The sequence below is a fragment of the Lineus longissimus genome, chromosome 12 (assembly GCF_910592395.1).
Source record: "Lineus longissimus chromosome 12, tnLinLong1.2, whole genome shotgun sequence".
In the NCBI taxonomy this organism is placed as follows: domain Eukaryota; kingdom Metazoa; phylum Nemertea; class Pilidiophora; order Heteronemertea; family Lineidae; genus Lineus; species Lineus longissimus.
The window spans coordinates 14309200-14324787 of record NC_088319.1 but is presented as its reverse complement, the minus strand read 5'-3'; the positions used below and the strand labels follow the sequence as shown (position 1 = coordinate 14324787).

The following is a 15588-nucleotide window of genomic DNA, read 5'->3' as shown; positions in this document are numbered from 1 at the left end:
TAAAATCAGTTGCTGCTCGGTCTCAACTTTTAACCAATCTGGCAGTGTTTCACAGGTCTTACTGTAAAATCTGTTGCTGATAGGTCATGACCTTTTAACCAATTCAGCAGTGTTTTAGGTCTTACATGTCATAGCGTAAATTTAGTTGCTGCTTGATGGCCTTTAAGTGAATACTAGATCAGAGAATAGCTTGCCAGTTAGTCTACTCAGCAATTTTAAATCTCATGGGTCAGCCCTCTGAAATAGCTTATGATGAGGTTACAACATGCTTTTCTTACCTCACTTCATTACACAATCACATTTTGATGGATTTGTCTACAAATTATTATATTTAGCCAGCGCACTCATATTTGTACAGCAGTCCGGTGACATTGGATATTGACTTTTCCTTTGTTTGCAGTCAAATGCCTGCCACATTGATTCCCACAACTCCATTTATACAAAATTAATTATTCATCGTATTTGCTCCAAAGCCATATGGTCATTTGCGCCTACACTCACGTATAAGCAATTGCCCCTTGAGGGTTAAAGTTGCATTTGTTGTAATTAACCTTTTCTTAAATAAATGATTCCCCTCCCACCAAAAAGCAATTGTCCAAGATACATGTAGGCATACAATACTTGACCTTTTGAAACTCAATCTTTTGTTGTAGATGGCATGAATGATGGGAGATATCATGACAATTACTCCAACCTCCGGAATAATTATACTGGAACCATTATCAGGTTTTTGCAGAAACCTTGTACACATAACATTACAAGGGAGTTAAGAAACCTATTAATGTTGGTAGGACCTTACAACATGGTGGATAGGCATGTTATGGAGAGATTGTTGAGTGACAAGAAGAATGTGTGAGGCTGATGATGCGTTATGAGTTATGATTCATATGAAAATGCTTTCATAGATTCAGGTGCACATCCAGGGTTTAGAAGGGTCCAGACTCCCTGCAAGGTCACTGCAGCAAACATTTTTCAATTTATACATACATTGTACCATCAGGATTGACCTAAAGTCGCATCTCAGATCATGTATAGGCTACTTTAAAATTTTCCTTGGGTAGATGGCTTTCCCGGAAACGGCATGCCAACAGCTCCAAATTGGCATAAAATCTTAAGAGCATGCTGGTTTCAAAAGTACCCCTTGACCCAATGCCTGCAACATGCCATGTACTTAACTTTAGTCACCACCAACAGTGGTCCCCGGGAGAATATCATTTGATCCACCTCTGAGATTTCTTCTGTGACAAAACTTTGCAAGGCAATTACGGAGGTGAATTAAAACAGAACATTTTTCATTCATCTCAATCTGCAATCATCTGACTGAATAGACGAGGCAGTCTGGTCACTGCTTGATTACTGTACCGATCATCGATTATAAGCCGATCTTGAAAAAATTATGAAAGAGGTAAAGGAAGTGTGGAAATGCCAAATAGATTTATGCAAAGAAATTGCTGTAACTTCTGACCTGGTATAGAGAGATTATCTCGAACCGCTCAGCTGGCATTGATTATTTCTGAAGTGAATGTTAAAAAAATTATGAAATTGTCATATGAATATAGAAACACTAATTCATTCAAGCTAGGAAAGTGCTGGAACTAGACCGGTTCACTGAGGGAGCAGAAAGCCTGTCGATAATGAGTTTCAGGAATGAAGTGTTTTGCACTGCAAGCAAGGTTTTTAGTGAATAGAACTGTAAGAAATCCTGGAAAATGCCTTTGCTAACTCAACTGTACAACAACAGACTGGATCTCTGACTCAGAAATTTCATCCTTATAGTCCAAGACCACCAGAATGTTTAATATTCAACGCGCCGCCTTGGAATGCTTCTCCTATCACCTTCATGTCATCCGCCACTGTTCAGAATACGAAATCATCAATAAAATGGAAAGTGTGGTATAGGTTTAGGGACTGAGATGGAAGGTGTTGCAATGGATATGAAATGTACAGTGTGTCACAAAGCAGGTTTACCAACTGAGATGGGCGAGTGTCATACTTTTCGCACACCCAATATCCAAGTTGAAAACTACCCTATAGGTAGCTGCAATCATTGCCAATCTGCTGCATTCGTCCCAGATATGGCAGTTACCATAGCAACAATTTTGTCACAAAATTGTCATAACTGCAACAGGACACTAAATATTTGATGTGATGAAGCTGCCAAAGTTGTCGTTAGCTTTATGGGCCATGCAGAATCCAGTTATTACGGTCGCAAAATGATATATAGTCAGAACGTGACATCAACAATAGATGATTTCCAGTCCGACTGCGATGTTTTGTTGCCATGGTTATTTGACCTAGGTGGATAATTCTGATGTGAGTTCTGTCCTGTCTGACATCACAGAATTAGCCCCCCCCCCCCCCACCCACCTGTTTATTCCTTTATGATATTATGGGTGACCGGATCAAACCATCATCCCATGTGCTGTTTTGTCCATTAAAATACTTTCCTTCAATGCAACAACAGTTGACAGAGCCTTTACCTCTCATATAGCAGGGAGATTAAAGCCACAATTTTTTTCCAGTTTCCAGTCAATTGTTCATCAATCACTATCAAAGCTTTATTGAGTAACCAATGCTAGATTGGTTCCATCACAATCAATCTATGATGTGACTAAAAACAGATAAACCTTATTGCATTTTATCGTCAAAATGTATTTCAGCATGCAACATGATATCTGTTTATAAAGCTGCAACACGGCCTGATCTTAAAAGTAGGAGATTTTTAATGATTTAAGTTTTCTGCATGTTCGGTCTAATGTTGTTTTCTGTTTATCTTTCCAGGCACCTGGGTGACGTTTGGGGCACAAGTCACAGATGAGGTATGTTCATGTACCGGCATGTCTCATATATCCCGATCATCATCCTACAATAGGTTTATTACATCAGCTCTTAACTTGGCCACAGCCTCTCTGAAAGTCCCATTAACATTATATCAGCTCTTAACTTGGCCACAGCCTCTCTGAAAGTCCCATTAACATTACATCAGCTCTTAACTTGGCCACAGCCTCTCTGAAAGTCCCATTAACATTATATCAGCTCTTAACTTGGCCACAGCCTCTCTGAAAGTCCCATTAACATTAGTTTGGTCGAAATACTGTAGACACAGGAAAATGTTCAAACGAGTTGAGGACTGACCAATGAGACATTATTACAAACAATTAGAGTAATCATTTCGCAATCAGAAAAATAAGGTCAGGGATCGGGCTAAATCGTTGAAATAATGCAAGGTCCTTGATGGCATAAATTGTGTAATGCAAGCGCTTGTCCATTAACTGGTACAAATTCTCCCAAAGGATTGTCCGTCTGCTTCCAGACCGTATGTAATCAGGGCTGGCCTGAAATTTTCATGTTAAATTTGCCATGTCATGTTGTGCAGATCCCCACGACACAAAATGGCCCATGTGTGCTTCGATATTCAAGCCATGTGGACTGGATGATATAAATTTTTCCATGACCTTTGACCTTTTCAATACCATTGGTGAGCCAAATGGTGTCGGTTCTTCCGTTGCTATGGAAACATTTAGACAGTTTTATGAATGGTGTGGATTTGTTGGCGAATGACCCTGCATAAAGGATCCATCAGATTTGCAGGACTGGCTCATGTCAGTAGCGGAGATGCAGAGAAAGACTGCCACCAAATGCTATAAACAGCAAATATTTGCGGGGCGTTTTAATTTCGCTAATTTTGTGAATTTTACCATCATGACTGAGTGCCTAAGGGCAGAGCGCTATTTCCTCCTGACACTTTTTCTAACCCATTTTTCAAAGTTTGATTCTATTTTGTCCACCAGATGGCAGAGGAGATGGTGACGTTGGCATACGAGAGTGGCATCAACGTATTCGACACAGCAGAAGTCTATGCAGCTGGGAAGTAAGTCTGCGTTCATTTGAGCCTGGAAAACATGACGTCATACAGAATGTTTGCTGCCATTGTTTCAGCTCAATCATACATTTTCTAGTGTCAAAACCTTGACTCACTACGCCCCCTAGTAGATTCCATTGCACTAGATGTATGGTATTAACAGAAATTTCTCTGCCAGTTTGACCTCAAAGAGAAAAAGGATTCATGATAAGGGCTTTGCTTCCCTCACCATCACTTTGATCTCATATTGCCTGAAAAATTCATCTTCATCTTCATCATCATCGTCATCATCATCATTGAAGGTCAAACATGGTTGGCCCGATGGTCTATGTCGTGCAGATGCTCATTTTTGTGTTTACCTCATGACCAAAGTTACCCAAGTGATATTAGTAAGTTTGCCAACGATTCATGAAATGACTCTTGATTTTTTTCCAGGGCAGAAATCGTATTGGGCAAAATCTTGAAGAAAAAGTGTTGGAGGTGAGAATTCTTCTGAAGATATCGTAACAATCATGTCGAAATACACTGGTTTGATTATATGGCATGTTGCTGTAGTGAGTGGTTTTTGCCCCAGACAATGTTTCTACGTTGCAGGTATTTGTAATGAAAGTCACTAGACTGCGCCACATCTTTACTTATGCAAATTATCATTTTCAGGAGATCCAGCTTCATCATATGCACCAAGATATTCTGGGGTGGAAAGTAAGTATTGTTTTCACGACTGCAATTTCCATAGGTCAGTACGTTCAAGAAACTTAGACTGGGCTTGCAAGAATGTAGTTTTGCGGCTGAACCGATAGTCGATACTTTTCTGTTACGGACATATTCCCATGTCTCTTCATGGTGGTTGGATTTCAATAACCTTTACAACTTTTTGAAATGAAAAACTTTAACTTTTTCAAATGTTGATCTTATTTTATCATCTTGTGCTTTTGTTGCAGAGCTGAGACAGAAAAAGGCCTCTCCAGAAAACATATTATAGAAGGTAAACTTCCAAACTATGGCAATTTTCTGCGTTTTATTAACACAACATCTTTCAGATGTATACGCTCAGCAGGAAAAAGAGGAGTCAAATATTGATTGTTCTTTTATAGGTTAATTGAATCAAGTTTATTACTTTGCCAAAAGATATAAATTCCGCAAATGACTTAAGTGCTGTTTTCTTCTCCAGGATTGAAGAGCTCCTTGGAACGACTCCAGCTTGATTATGTAGATATTGTTTTCGCAAATAAGCCAGACCCACACACTCCAACTGAAGGTTAGTATTTTAACATTGGCAACCCTTGTTGCCATGGTAATCTATATCACCATGGTAACAATGGTTTCCAAAACAAAGGTAACTATGGTGTCATGGCAACCAGTATTCCTTGCGTATACACTGCCAGTACCATCACCAAGGTTACCAAGTTGTCTTTGCTATGGTTGCTCGGTAATACGACTGCAAAATGATGCATTGTAACAATTGAAATGTTAAGTTACCATGGCAACAGAACTCCCTGCTGATGTTGCTGTTGTCAGGGTTACCAGCTCATGTTCACCATGGTAACTGGCATTGTCAAGTGATTTTTATTGCAAGGCAATAATCACACGAAGTTCCTACAAGACTTACAAATTTGGTGATTTCCTTTGGTCAACATTTTGATTGAATCAAATGTATAAGAACAGGATGCATTCATCATTTTCTCCCCTCGATTCATTTTGATCCTCTTCTTTTCATTATGCAACCCTGTTTTCTTTCTTCAAGCGGAAAAGTCCCCACTGGCCACTCTTGGTGAGCACGTACATTGTATCGACCAGTCAGGCTGTATTTGCTTTATTTTGCCTTGGTGGATTGGCCGCGGTCACTCTAGTTGACCCTCCTTCTCTTAGGATTGAGGGTCTTTTCTCCAAAGCTAGTCAAGGAAACTCCATTAACCTGTGGCACCATATCTTTGAGACTGGTAGCAAAAAACTGTCATAGACCCAGCATACCCTCTTTAACAATAATAAATGTTCCATAACTCTAGTAACACTGCAAGTAGCCCTGGAACACAGTTGGTTAGCTCTCTGTAGGTAGAATGTTCTGAACTCCCTTGAGCATTATGAAACTAATTTCTTCTCAATGCAGAACCTGAACCATACTTGTACTATCTGCTTGGTGGAGTCAATTCCTTGGTACTGTGTCATGATGTGGTGTCAACCAAATCACTTTCTCCTGACCACCCTGTATCTCAGGCCTAAATCTAGTCAGAAAAATCTATTGATACCCTAGTCATGATCCAATGCTGTATGGAGCTGAGTGAAATACTGGTGACTGATATGAAGGAGTGGTTGGATACTAGCTCCTCCTAAGCTGTGCCACAAGGTAATTCATGTGACTGCCATGCAAGACACCTCCCAACTTCTTCAAACTCAACATGGGGATCACAGTCTTACATTTGCATGAATAAACTTGTGGTGCATTTGCAGCCTGCGCATTTGTGTGTCTGTCTATTCCATCTGTGTCAGTGTGGGCATCCTGCTTACTGCCTGATGAGTGTGTGTTGTTGAGGTGTGGAGAGGGAGTCATGTGGTCCATTTGGTTCGTCTGTTTTGCATTGTGGTTTCGGAATGTTTGTGGAGGTTGGGATTCATCTATGTGATTGCTGGGAGCTTGGTATTGTTGGACAGTATTGTGGTGGTGAATTGGTAACCTTGGTATTAACAACTGGTGTCTGTGGCTGACATTAACCTTTAATGTTGTTGTGAAGTGACCTTGACCTTTGGCCAAGGCTGTGACCTTGAGAATTGACCTTGATTGTAAGGCATGAATGTCTGCCTGGTTGGCTTCCCACGTGATTGCTGATTGGTTGTTGGAAGGTGTGGCTTTATTGAATGTGTTGTGTTTTACCTGTGTCATGTTGACCATCATATGAGCTCAGTATTACTTCTCCCCTGGATTCATCGGGAAATTGTAAAAATCTTTTTCACCATCTGAATTTTCAATCTTCAGACAATTATACACAATCCAGTTCAATAATAACTTAAGAATAGCCTCACTTTTCAGCATGCCAAATCTGCATGCAGGGTGCTGACTCAATCATTTCTCCATCTAAAGTATACACGCTGCAACAATCATTTTAAGTAGCTCTCACTTATATGACTTATCTGAATATGTCAACACACTTTCATCTTATTCCCTATCTAGGTGAAACCTTCTTGAATGATATCAGGGATTCAAACCTTGATTTAGAGTAATGATTGTACCTTCTATTGCACTATTCACATCATGCTCAAATGCACTTTTCTACACCAATTTTCCGGGAAACAGATCTAAACTGCTTAAAACCAAAAAGTAGCTTGCCAAAGGTCACATGCAGTAGGAAAAGTTGGTTTATATTGATGATAGTACCCGGGAATGGCTTTTTAAATCCTTTGCAATATTTTTGTTGATTAAACTTTTGCTAAATCATATAAATATCTCTGCCTGGAATTACCAAGATGCCCATACTTCTGTTTAACTTTTGATACAAAAATTGCTAAATGTTTTAAATAAAGTATTTACCTTTGGCATTATATTTCCCAATAAATAACTTATCAAATATGCTGTCGCAGTTTTCAGTGCTTTTAGCACACAATGCCGTATAGTCAAATACCCATAGGCTTTTCAAGTTAATTAAATCTGTTGATGAAATAACACTGTGTACATGATGTGTTAAATTTTAATCCAAAAAATCTCCTGTATCAAAATTTTTTAAAATTTCATTTGGAAGATAAGACTTAGGGGTGTTTGCTAAGAAATGTTGTTATATGAAGTAACAGCTAATTGAGGAAAAATGTTACATGAAAATGGAATATTCGTGACAGTTTTTCAGATGTTGATATATTATTCCTGTGGCAATGCTACAGCTACAAATAGAATAGCTATCACAATGCAAATGAAACTTCCGCCTGACTGCGCTCCTGGCAAAATATGATGATAGAATTTCATTGAATGCTAAATAATTCATAATGTTGATATGTGGTGATCTTTTATTTGGGTATCTAGCCCCAATTGAAACTTGAAACATGATTAGCAGCCGCCTTGCTCTTAGTTGCAGGTGGCCGCCAGCATTCTATACATAATTGAAATTAACCCTTCGAGAACTTATAGTTAAATTTCCACTGTGGTATTTATTGAAAAAATGCTGATGAAAAAAGAGAATTTCCTTCATATTTTCCATGGGTTTTTGTCTATGAAGGATTATTAATATTCTTGATGCCGTCTTCTCCAAAGTAGTCTTCCAGCCCCTGAAATTTCCGCTTTAATCTCTAATTAATCAAAATGTTTCCTCAGCAACTTTCTAAATTTATTTTGAGATTTGCTTCACCTTAGTAATAATTTGTTGTTTATTTGCAGAGATTGTCCGAGCCTTCACCCACGTGATCAACCAGGGTTGGGCAATGTACTGGGGTACCTCAAGATGGAGTCCTATGGAAATCATGGTGAGTTGAAGAGTTACAGTTTACTAGTTATCTTGCAACCAATCTGTTAGTATTCAAAGGCTACAATCAATACATGCAGCTCTGGTACTGGAATTTGACATTGCATTAGCTAAGCTTTTAGAAGCTAACCTGGACATTATTTCACTGAGCATTGCTAGGCCTATCATAGTGTACAGTTTTAAGTTTCAAGCTTCTCACTTTACTCAGTAACCTAGTATTTAGTACGTTGGAACATGCCTTGATCCTTTATATCATGTTTCAGGAGGCTTATTCTGTGGCGCGTCAGTTCAATTTGATACCACCAGTGGCAGAACAGGCTGAGTATCATCTATTCCAAAGAGAAAAGGTCGAGATTCAAATGCCTGAATTGTACAATAAAATAGGTAAGCTGTTGTTGTAGTAGTTGTAGTAACCTTGTAACCTTTTTGTCAGGACATTATAAGGGGTGTTGGTTTTGAAAAGTATCCAATGATTTCATAGAATACAACCATATATACGCAATGAAAGTTGCTAACATCTTCATGATGTAGACGTTTATTTACACTATATACATATTCCACGATCGATTTCGGTTCGCTCGAACCCTCATCAGGCGGTATACAAGACTGAATGAATTTCACCCAAACTGAAGCCTTTTGCATACCCGATACATTGCCAAAACATAATGTTGTCTTACAAACTTTTTCATGTCTGTACGACAGGCATTTGAATTCCTACACTGTAATGATGAGTAGGTCATCATGCCATAAAAATAGATAGGAAAGTAGCCTCCTTAGTTTCAGTTGGATGATGAAAAAGTAAGTTATAACTGGGTTTTTTCCTTTTCTAGGTATAGGCACTATGACATGGTCTCCACTAGCCTGTGGCATACTGACTGGAAAATATGATGATGGCGTACCAATATACTCAAGGGCGGCCCTCAAGGTTTGTCAGTCAATCAATCAATCAATCAATCAATCAAGCTGTCAAGATGTTAGTCAAGGATTGCAAGCCTTGCCTGAGCAGTTTGGCTATTGAGGATACCGTTACACTTTTGCGGTTGGTGCATTTGTCCCTTCATCGAGGAAGTTAAGCAATGTTGGATAGACAAATGCTTTTCATTAGGGTGTGTCCTGATAACAGAGGTCAGGTTGTATTGAAATGACCCATATTGGACCAAAAGTACTGCACCAATAAGAGCGGGTATCCTGCTATTGGTGTCTGCTGGGAGGTTCTTGTTGTCTCCCCATGCATCTCTCCATCAACCTGTTAGTGTTAAGCCAATGTTTATCTTCTACTTCCAGGGATACAGCTGGCTAAAGGACAAGATACTCGGAGAAGAGGGAAGACGACAACAAGCAAAATTACGAGAGGTTGCAAATATCGCAGATCGTCTTGGTTGTTCTCTTAGTCAGCTTGCTATTGGTAAATGTCTTTAAAGTTGAAAAATTGGATAGGCTGTTGCTCAAAGTTATCAGAGTAGAGATTGTCTGAGTTGCTGTGGCATAAAGCGAGTAGGAGTATGATTCCTTTGAAGAAGATGCTTGCCAATCACAAATTAACTTCCCAGGCAAGCCAGCAAGGAGAGAAGCAATGGAGAGCGGGTCTTGTTCAAGGACACAAAGATGAAACTGCTGTGCCAGGCTGAAAGAATCGAACGGATTTCAGTTGCATTTGACAGAATCATAACAGAACTTACTTAGTTGTACCGATATTCAATTTAATTCTAAATTAATTGTAAATAAAACAAGATAAACGGTCGATTTCCAGTTGAAGGTTTGATAGAATTGCATTCAATTTTCAGCTTACAGGTAAAGCTGGTTTCTAAATTTCATCATCATGTTCCTTAATGTCTTTTTTCCAGCATGGTGCCTGAAGAATGATAACGTTCACTGTGTCCTACTGGGGGCTGCTTCAGTCGACCAGTTGTATGAAAATATGCAGGCATTACAGGTGAGTCAAAGCAGCATGTTTCCAACTTCGGTAAATTTGGCAAAATATTTGTCAGTTGAAAGGTTGTATACTGTATTCTGTCACCTGTAGGGCCTTCCATTAAGTAATGTTCAAGCCGGCTGCTGGCTCAGCGTTCAACCCGTCCTTGCCACCTATGTGACCCAGGTTCAATCCCTGATCAGGCCCTGTGTGGCAGAGTTTTGGCACAACTTGACATGTGAGCCGGTTTTTTCTCTGGGAGCTTTTCCAATCAATTTGTTGATGTCTCTCCATCTCCCCATCAACCTGTTAGTGTTAAGCCTATTATTTCTGATACAGGATTGAATATTTTGGAAAAGTTTGAAGAGAGTCACACCAGCACATAAGTTGCAGTAAAGTCTCAGCTGTGTAATGCATTGCACACTCCATGCCTTGCCACATTGCACTGTGCCCGACTGCCCCCCCCCCCACCCCCCACTTGCCAAAATGTGTGATTACTTCATGGCTGGCCAGAAGTAGTCGTTCACCCCTGTGTTGCTTTTGTTGGTATTCCCTGCAGTGCTCCTCTCTCCTTCCCCTAGAACACATCCAAACAGCACGCGTTATAACATAAACCATCAAAAGATTTGAGGACTGGAGAATTTCTTCATGCGCTTAGCCTCCTTCTGTAAACAAAACGCCAATTGTAGCCTAGCGTCAATTTGTTCTTAAATGCGTCGCCAAGCAGCACCACTAATGACTTATCTTTCTTGCCAGCTTGTACCTACATGTAAGCTCTCTAAAGACATGATGGAACTCATGTAAACGTGCATGAATGTGATCTGACCTGGTGTGGCTGGTTCGATGTACATACTTGAATCATAACGAGACTCATGTCATTCATGATGGTGTGAGCAGTGATCCGGCCTGGGCTGGTCCTGCCTGGTTTGTTTTGGTCTCGAGTAAAAGGCCAATGGCTTAGTCTGAAATCACACTTTATAGAAAAGTCATCTTCATTCATGTATGCTGTACCCTAGGCTCAGTGTTGCTATCCCTCAGTTCCTTCTGCACAAGTGAAAACTGAGCTCCCTGAGGCTTTCTTCTTTTCAGCATCAAAATTCTTTACGGTAAAAGTTTGGTGCAATCTTTCAGCAACAAAAGCATGCTTTGTTGATCTACAAGATGGTTTATATGCTGTGTGATTTGTAAGACTGTAACTTTTTTTCAGTATTTCAATTTTCCATGTGAATATACAACACAGGTCGATAAAATAAACAGTTGGCAAGGGGATATTAAGAATTCTGAAAGATATAATTTCAATTTCTCCATTTTTTTCACAGTTGGTCCCTAAGCTTGTCCCTAAAATAATGAAGGAGCTGGATAAACTGCTCGCAAACAAACCAGTTCGGCCACCGCCGCCGAAAGTCTGCCGCTGCTACCAGGCCTGGTTTGTAACAATATTCAGGTTTGCGTGTTGCCCCCTAGAAGTCGCCACAATGCTTGTGTCCAGTCTATTTGCGGCATCAAATAGTGACATGACTGAGAGAAGTAGCAGTGATGGAAAACCTTCATTTTTTGGTTCGAAGTTGTGTTCAAATTACTTGCATGGTTACTCTTTTCAGTGAAAACATTTCTTAAGGTTTTAAATTTGACCTAGATTTTCACACAAAATTTCTTCTAAAAATTACCAAAATTTGAATGCCTTTACAAATACCTCTCTCTTCTGCTACTTCAGTTCTATCTCTATCACTTTTCAGTTCATTCATATGAAATAGGCCTAGTAATTCTTTGATGAACATGCAACCATCTTCCCACATATAGTCTTGAGTTCTACTAATTTTAAAGTTAATTAGATCGTAGATCACACCAAACTGCACATAACACATCTCTTCCTTATTTGAGGGTTTTCCATCATAGGTTATTTAGCATGCTAAAAAAACTGAGTTAAACTAATAAAATTTGTTTGAAAACCAATTTCAAACCGAGTTGATAAAAATCAGCATTAAATAGTTTAGGGAATGGTGTGAAATGTTTTTGTTTATTTTTATCAACTAGGATGAAATTAATAGTCTATTGGACTGAGAAAGCGCGATGAAACAAGAAATTAAAAAAATCTAACCAACCTGACTGAAGTAATGGAGAAGTGCTTTGGAGACTTCTCACTAAAACTTCAAAAAATTGAAATATTTGCTTCTTATATTTCCTTCATTTTCATCTCCAGAATATCTAGCTCAGCACCACTCTCAGTCCATAGAAAGCATTTCTATTAACCATACCCTGATATGCCAAAAGCTAGGTTACTCCTGCTCCTTACAATATGACATTGACTACTGTTCTTCTCTGAGCTCCCCCTTACCATCATTGAATATTTATTTTGCATATATTCCCATATTGTTTCAGGAGCCATCAACGGTCTGCCTCCAGAAGGTCTCTGATTGCAGTGATGAAATTTAAACTAACTTGGAATCTGATATTTTTGTGAACAATTGCAGATTACATTGTCACATTGAGTTATATTAAGTCATATTTCCCCAAACTCAAGTTGTTGGAGATACATGAATACCTGTGAGGGGTTGTGTATGCGAGTGTATGCCAGCAATAGGGATTGGGGATGGAAATATACCAGAGACGGGGTATGGGATTGTTTTACCCTGTGGAGGGGTCTGTCAAAAAGCCAAGGGTAAAAGGGTGGTCTACATGTGTATTTGAGAGTGCCCCTCCTCCCTGGGTTCATTACCTGAAGTCAAGAGATGATAAAAGTCCAGCCTGCCATTTCCCCTTACTAGGTTTTATCCTGCAGACTTCCAGTCAACACACCATTACCAATCTACCTTTGTATCAACCTAACACATCTCAAGTTTTACCACACCTAACTTCAAGCAAAAAGTGTTTACAACCTAACTCAAAGTGTGTGTCATTGCAAACCTCTCTAAACATTAACGGATTTGAAATCATATTGCTATGTATGAGTCATCTTTGTGTTCATATCTTCTCTTTCTGAGTTGGTTTTCATTACAATTGGGATGGGGGCAAACATCAGTTTCAGAGAAACTTAGGACAAGAAGTTTGTTGTCAAGTTAAGATAATGCCAGTATTAGTGACAAAACTTGTCATGCAGTAGAAAACACTTCAAATGGAGAATCAACTGAGATTGACCAATTTACTTCCTCCTCTTAATTGTCATGATAGGTCCTTCACATATTTCATTGCTTTTATTTAGTTTGCCATTTGATGCTTTTATGCTATTAGATGTTCTGTCATTATGCCATTATAAATCATTGCTAGAAAACACTTTCACCATCCACAGGCTACTCCAACAGCCAAAGAAAAAAAGGCGCTAAGACTTAGTGAGTAGAAGGCACGGCACACTGCCGGAGCAGAGTTATAACTTTTGACCCCAGTCTTTGCCAAAATACCCATGATGCTACACACCACATTTTCCACACATAAAGACATTGTTACCCAGTTCTTAAAGCTTTGTCCTTGACCCCAATTTGATTTGATTTCTGACCTTGAACTTTCACCTTTATTGAAGTTAATAACTTCAATGCCATTTTCCCAAGCAAGTATTCAATTGATTACATACATGTATGCCGGTGTATTCTCTCTGCAGAGTAGGCCTGGAAAGTTTTGGGACTTGGGACTTGGGACAAAATAGCACTACATGTAGCAATACAGGATCCTATTAGACGTGTCGTTTGATTGATTGACAATGCTTTTCTCTTTTGCATACTGAGAATGGAAGGCTCAAGGGAAAATGGCATGAAAAATTGTGAAAAAAAGAAACTCGGCCAAAATGCTGATGTCCACAGTTATTCAATCTCCTTAAAACAATAACACACTATTGCAACGATGATTATAAGGTGTAAAACTTGACCAACACCGCAATATAGTTGACCCCATGTGGTTTAGGATTGTTTTGTTCTTAGGAATGAAATGGTAACTTTTTTTCAGAAGTTTTTGCATCATTTTGTGTTGTCTCACAATTCCTTGACATTGTCATTTCACACGTGTATTTCAGCACTGAAATACACTGCAGTTGGGAATTGACCTTCACCTTGAACTTTGACCTTGCAGGTTGCTGGCAGCTAAAAAGAAGCACCACTAAAGATGTGATTGTGTTATTCAGAGGTAATCAGCAAGCGGAATTTTGAACAGTTCAAACAAAATTTTTGTGAATGGCGCATGACAGGGAAAGTTTTAGCTTCAAAGGGTGAATACTGTAGTGTACGTGACCTTGACCCGGCACCTCAGAGTGCATGGCGTGAAAGACCCCTAGTTCCAAACTTAATATCCAATGGCCGTCTTTGAGACTCACAAACAGTATAACATTTTTTTCCACAAACCAGTCCTTCCCATTTCCGTATGTGCCATACCGTCAGCAGTGTAGGGATTGACCACAACATTAATTCTTGACTACCCGGTCCCAAATCCATGTTTCGATTTGATTCTGCATGGTGTTGGTTAAGTTTTTCACCACACCCTGTTTCAATTCAACTCTTTCAACTCACTTTTCCCCCCCCCCCCTTCCCCCATTGATCTCTAAGTTCAAATTTCGTTGAGATAATCGCTGATAATACTGGTTTTATTCTGTTCCAGCTTGCAGATCATCCTCAGATACTAATCTCCCAAGATTTACTTCCAGTGCTGTCTCGAAATACAACTCCTTGTTGAAACTCAACTTTATCTGTGTCACAAGGAACATCACCAGATTAGGCCAGTTGGCAAAGTGCATGGTGTCATTCCAAATGACTTCAGTTTCAGATTAGCCGTAAATTCATGACAGTTCCTGTGAAATTCTAGGCTTATACATGTACATATACTGAGTTGTACCATTAACAAAGTGTTGTTAAACTATTATTTAAGTTAGGATGGGGATACTCGGGGCGATCCGCTAGACTTGATGGGATTGAATGACGTACCATAACGTCATGACGGTAACGCAGAAACTGTTGGGGGACTTTGACAAAATTGCGGGAATAGAACGGAGAGAATGAGATGGGAAGTCAATGTATCGCCGTATAACTTCAGATTCTTCTTGTTCATGCAGCACAAATTGATAAGGGCATGCACAAGTTGAGAGTTGGCCTTGATTTATTGAAGTGCATATTAGATTGACAACTAACTGCATTGTTTAGAATATCATAAGCAATTTGAAAGAAGGTGATTGATTTATAGAGTTGCATCCAATTTTGTGCATGAACGAGTCCTATTAAAAGATCATTACTCATTTATCATTGGGCAAACTATACAGTGCTGGTTATTTATTATACAAGTTTATTTTGAAATTTTACTCTACTGCTGCTATGACATATAAAAACCATTTGATTCAAATATACATAGGTATGTTGTATGTATGGAATGCTCCAAAGTATAAAGGCAGACCGGTTTGG

The 15588-nt window shown here is 39.2% G+C and overlaps 1 protein-coding gene across 6 annotated transcripts in view; it reads left to right on the top strand.

The window, feature by feature from the left end:
• The window catches only part of LOC135497377 (voltage-gated potassium channel subunit beta-2-like), a 38712-nt gene that overhangs the window by 17985 nt on the left and 5139 nt on the right, over positions 1–15588 (top strand). For 2 of the 6 annotated variants that reach the window (XM_064787224.1, XM_064787229.1), the window contains 14 exons: positions 2782–2819; positions 3792–3871; positions 4298–4342; positions 4520–4564; positions 4804–4847; positions 5034–5120; positions 5607–5633; positions 8220–8305; positions 8568–8688; positions 9135–9229; positions 9589–9709; positions 10149–10237; positions 11536–11642; positions 14273–14326. In XM_064787224.1, coding sequence (XP_064643294.1) covers positions 2782–2819; positions 3792–3871; positions 4298–4342; positions 4520–4564; positions 4804–4847; positions 5034–5120; positions 5607–5633; positions 8220–8305; positions 8568–8688; positions 9135–9229; positions 9589–9709; positions 10149–10237; positions 11536–11642; positions 14273–14303 — 1016 coding nt within the window. In that variant the 3' untranslated portion in view covers positions 14304–14326. The remainder of the gene's footprint in view (positions 1–2781; positions 2820–3791; positions 3872–4297; positions 4343–4519; positions 4565–4803; positions 4848–5033; positions 5121–5606; positions 5634–8219; positions 8306–8567; positions 8689–9134; positions 9230–9588; positions 9710–10148; positions 10238–11535; positions 11643–14272; positions 14327–15588) is intronic. The other 4 variants (XM_064787225.1, XM_064787226.1, XM_064787227.1 and 1 more) reach the window with 4 other exon arrangements.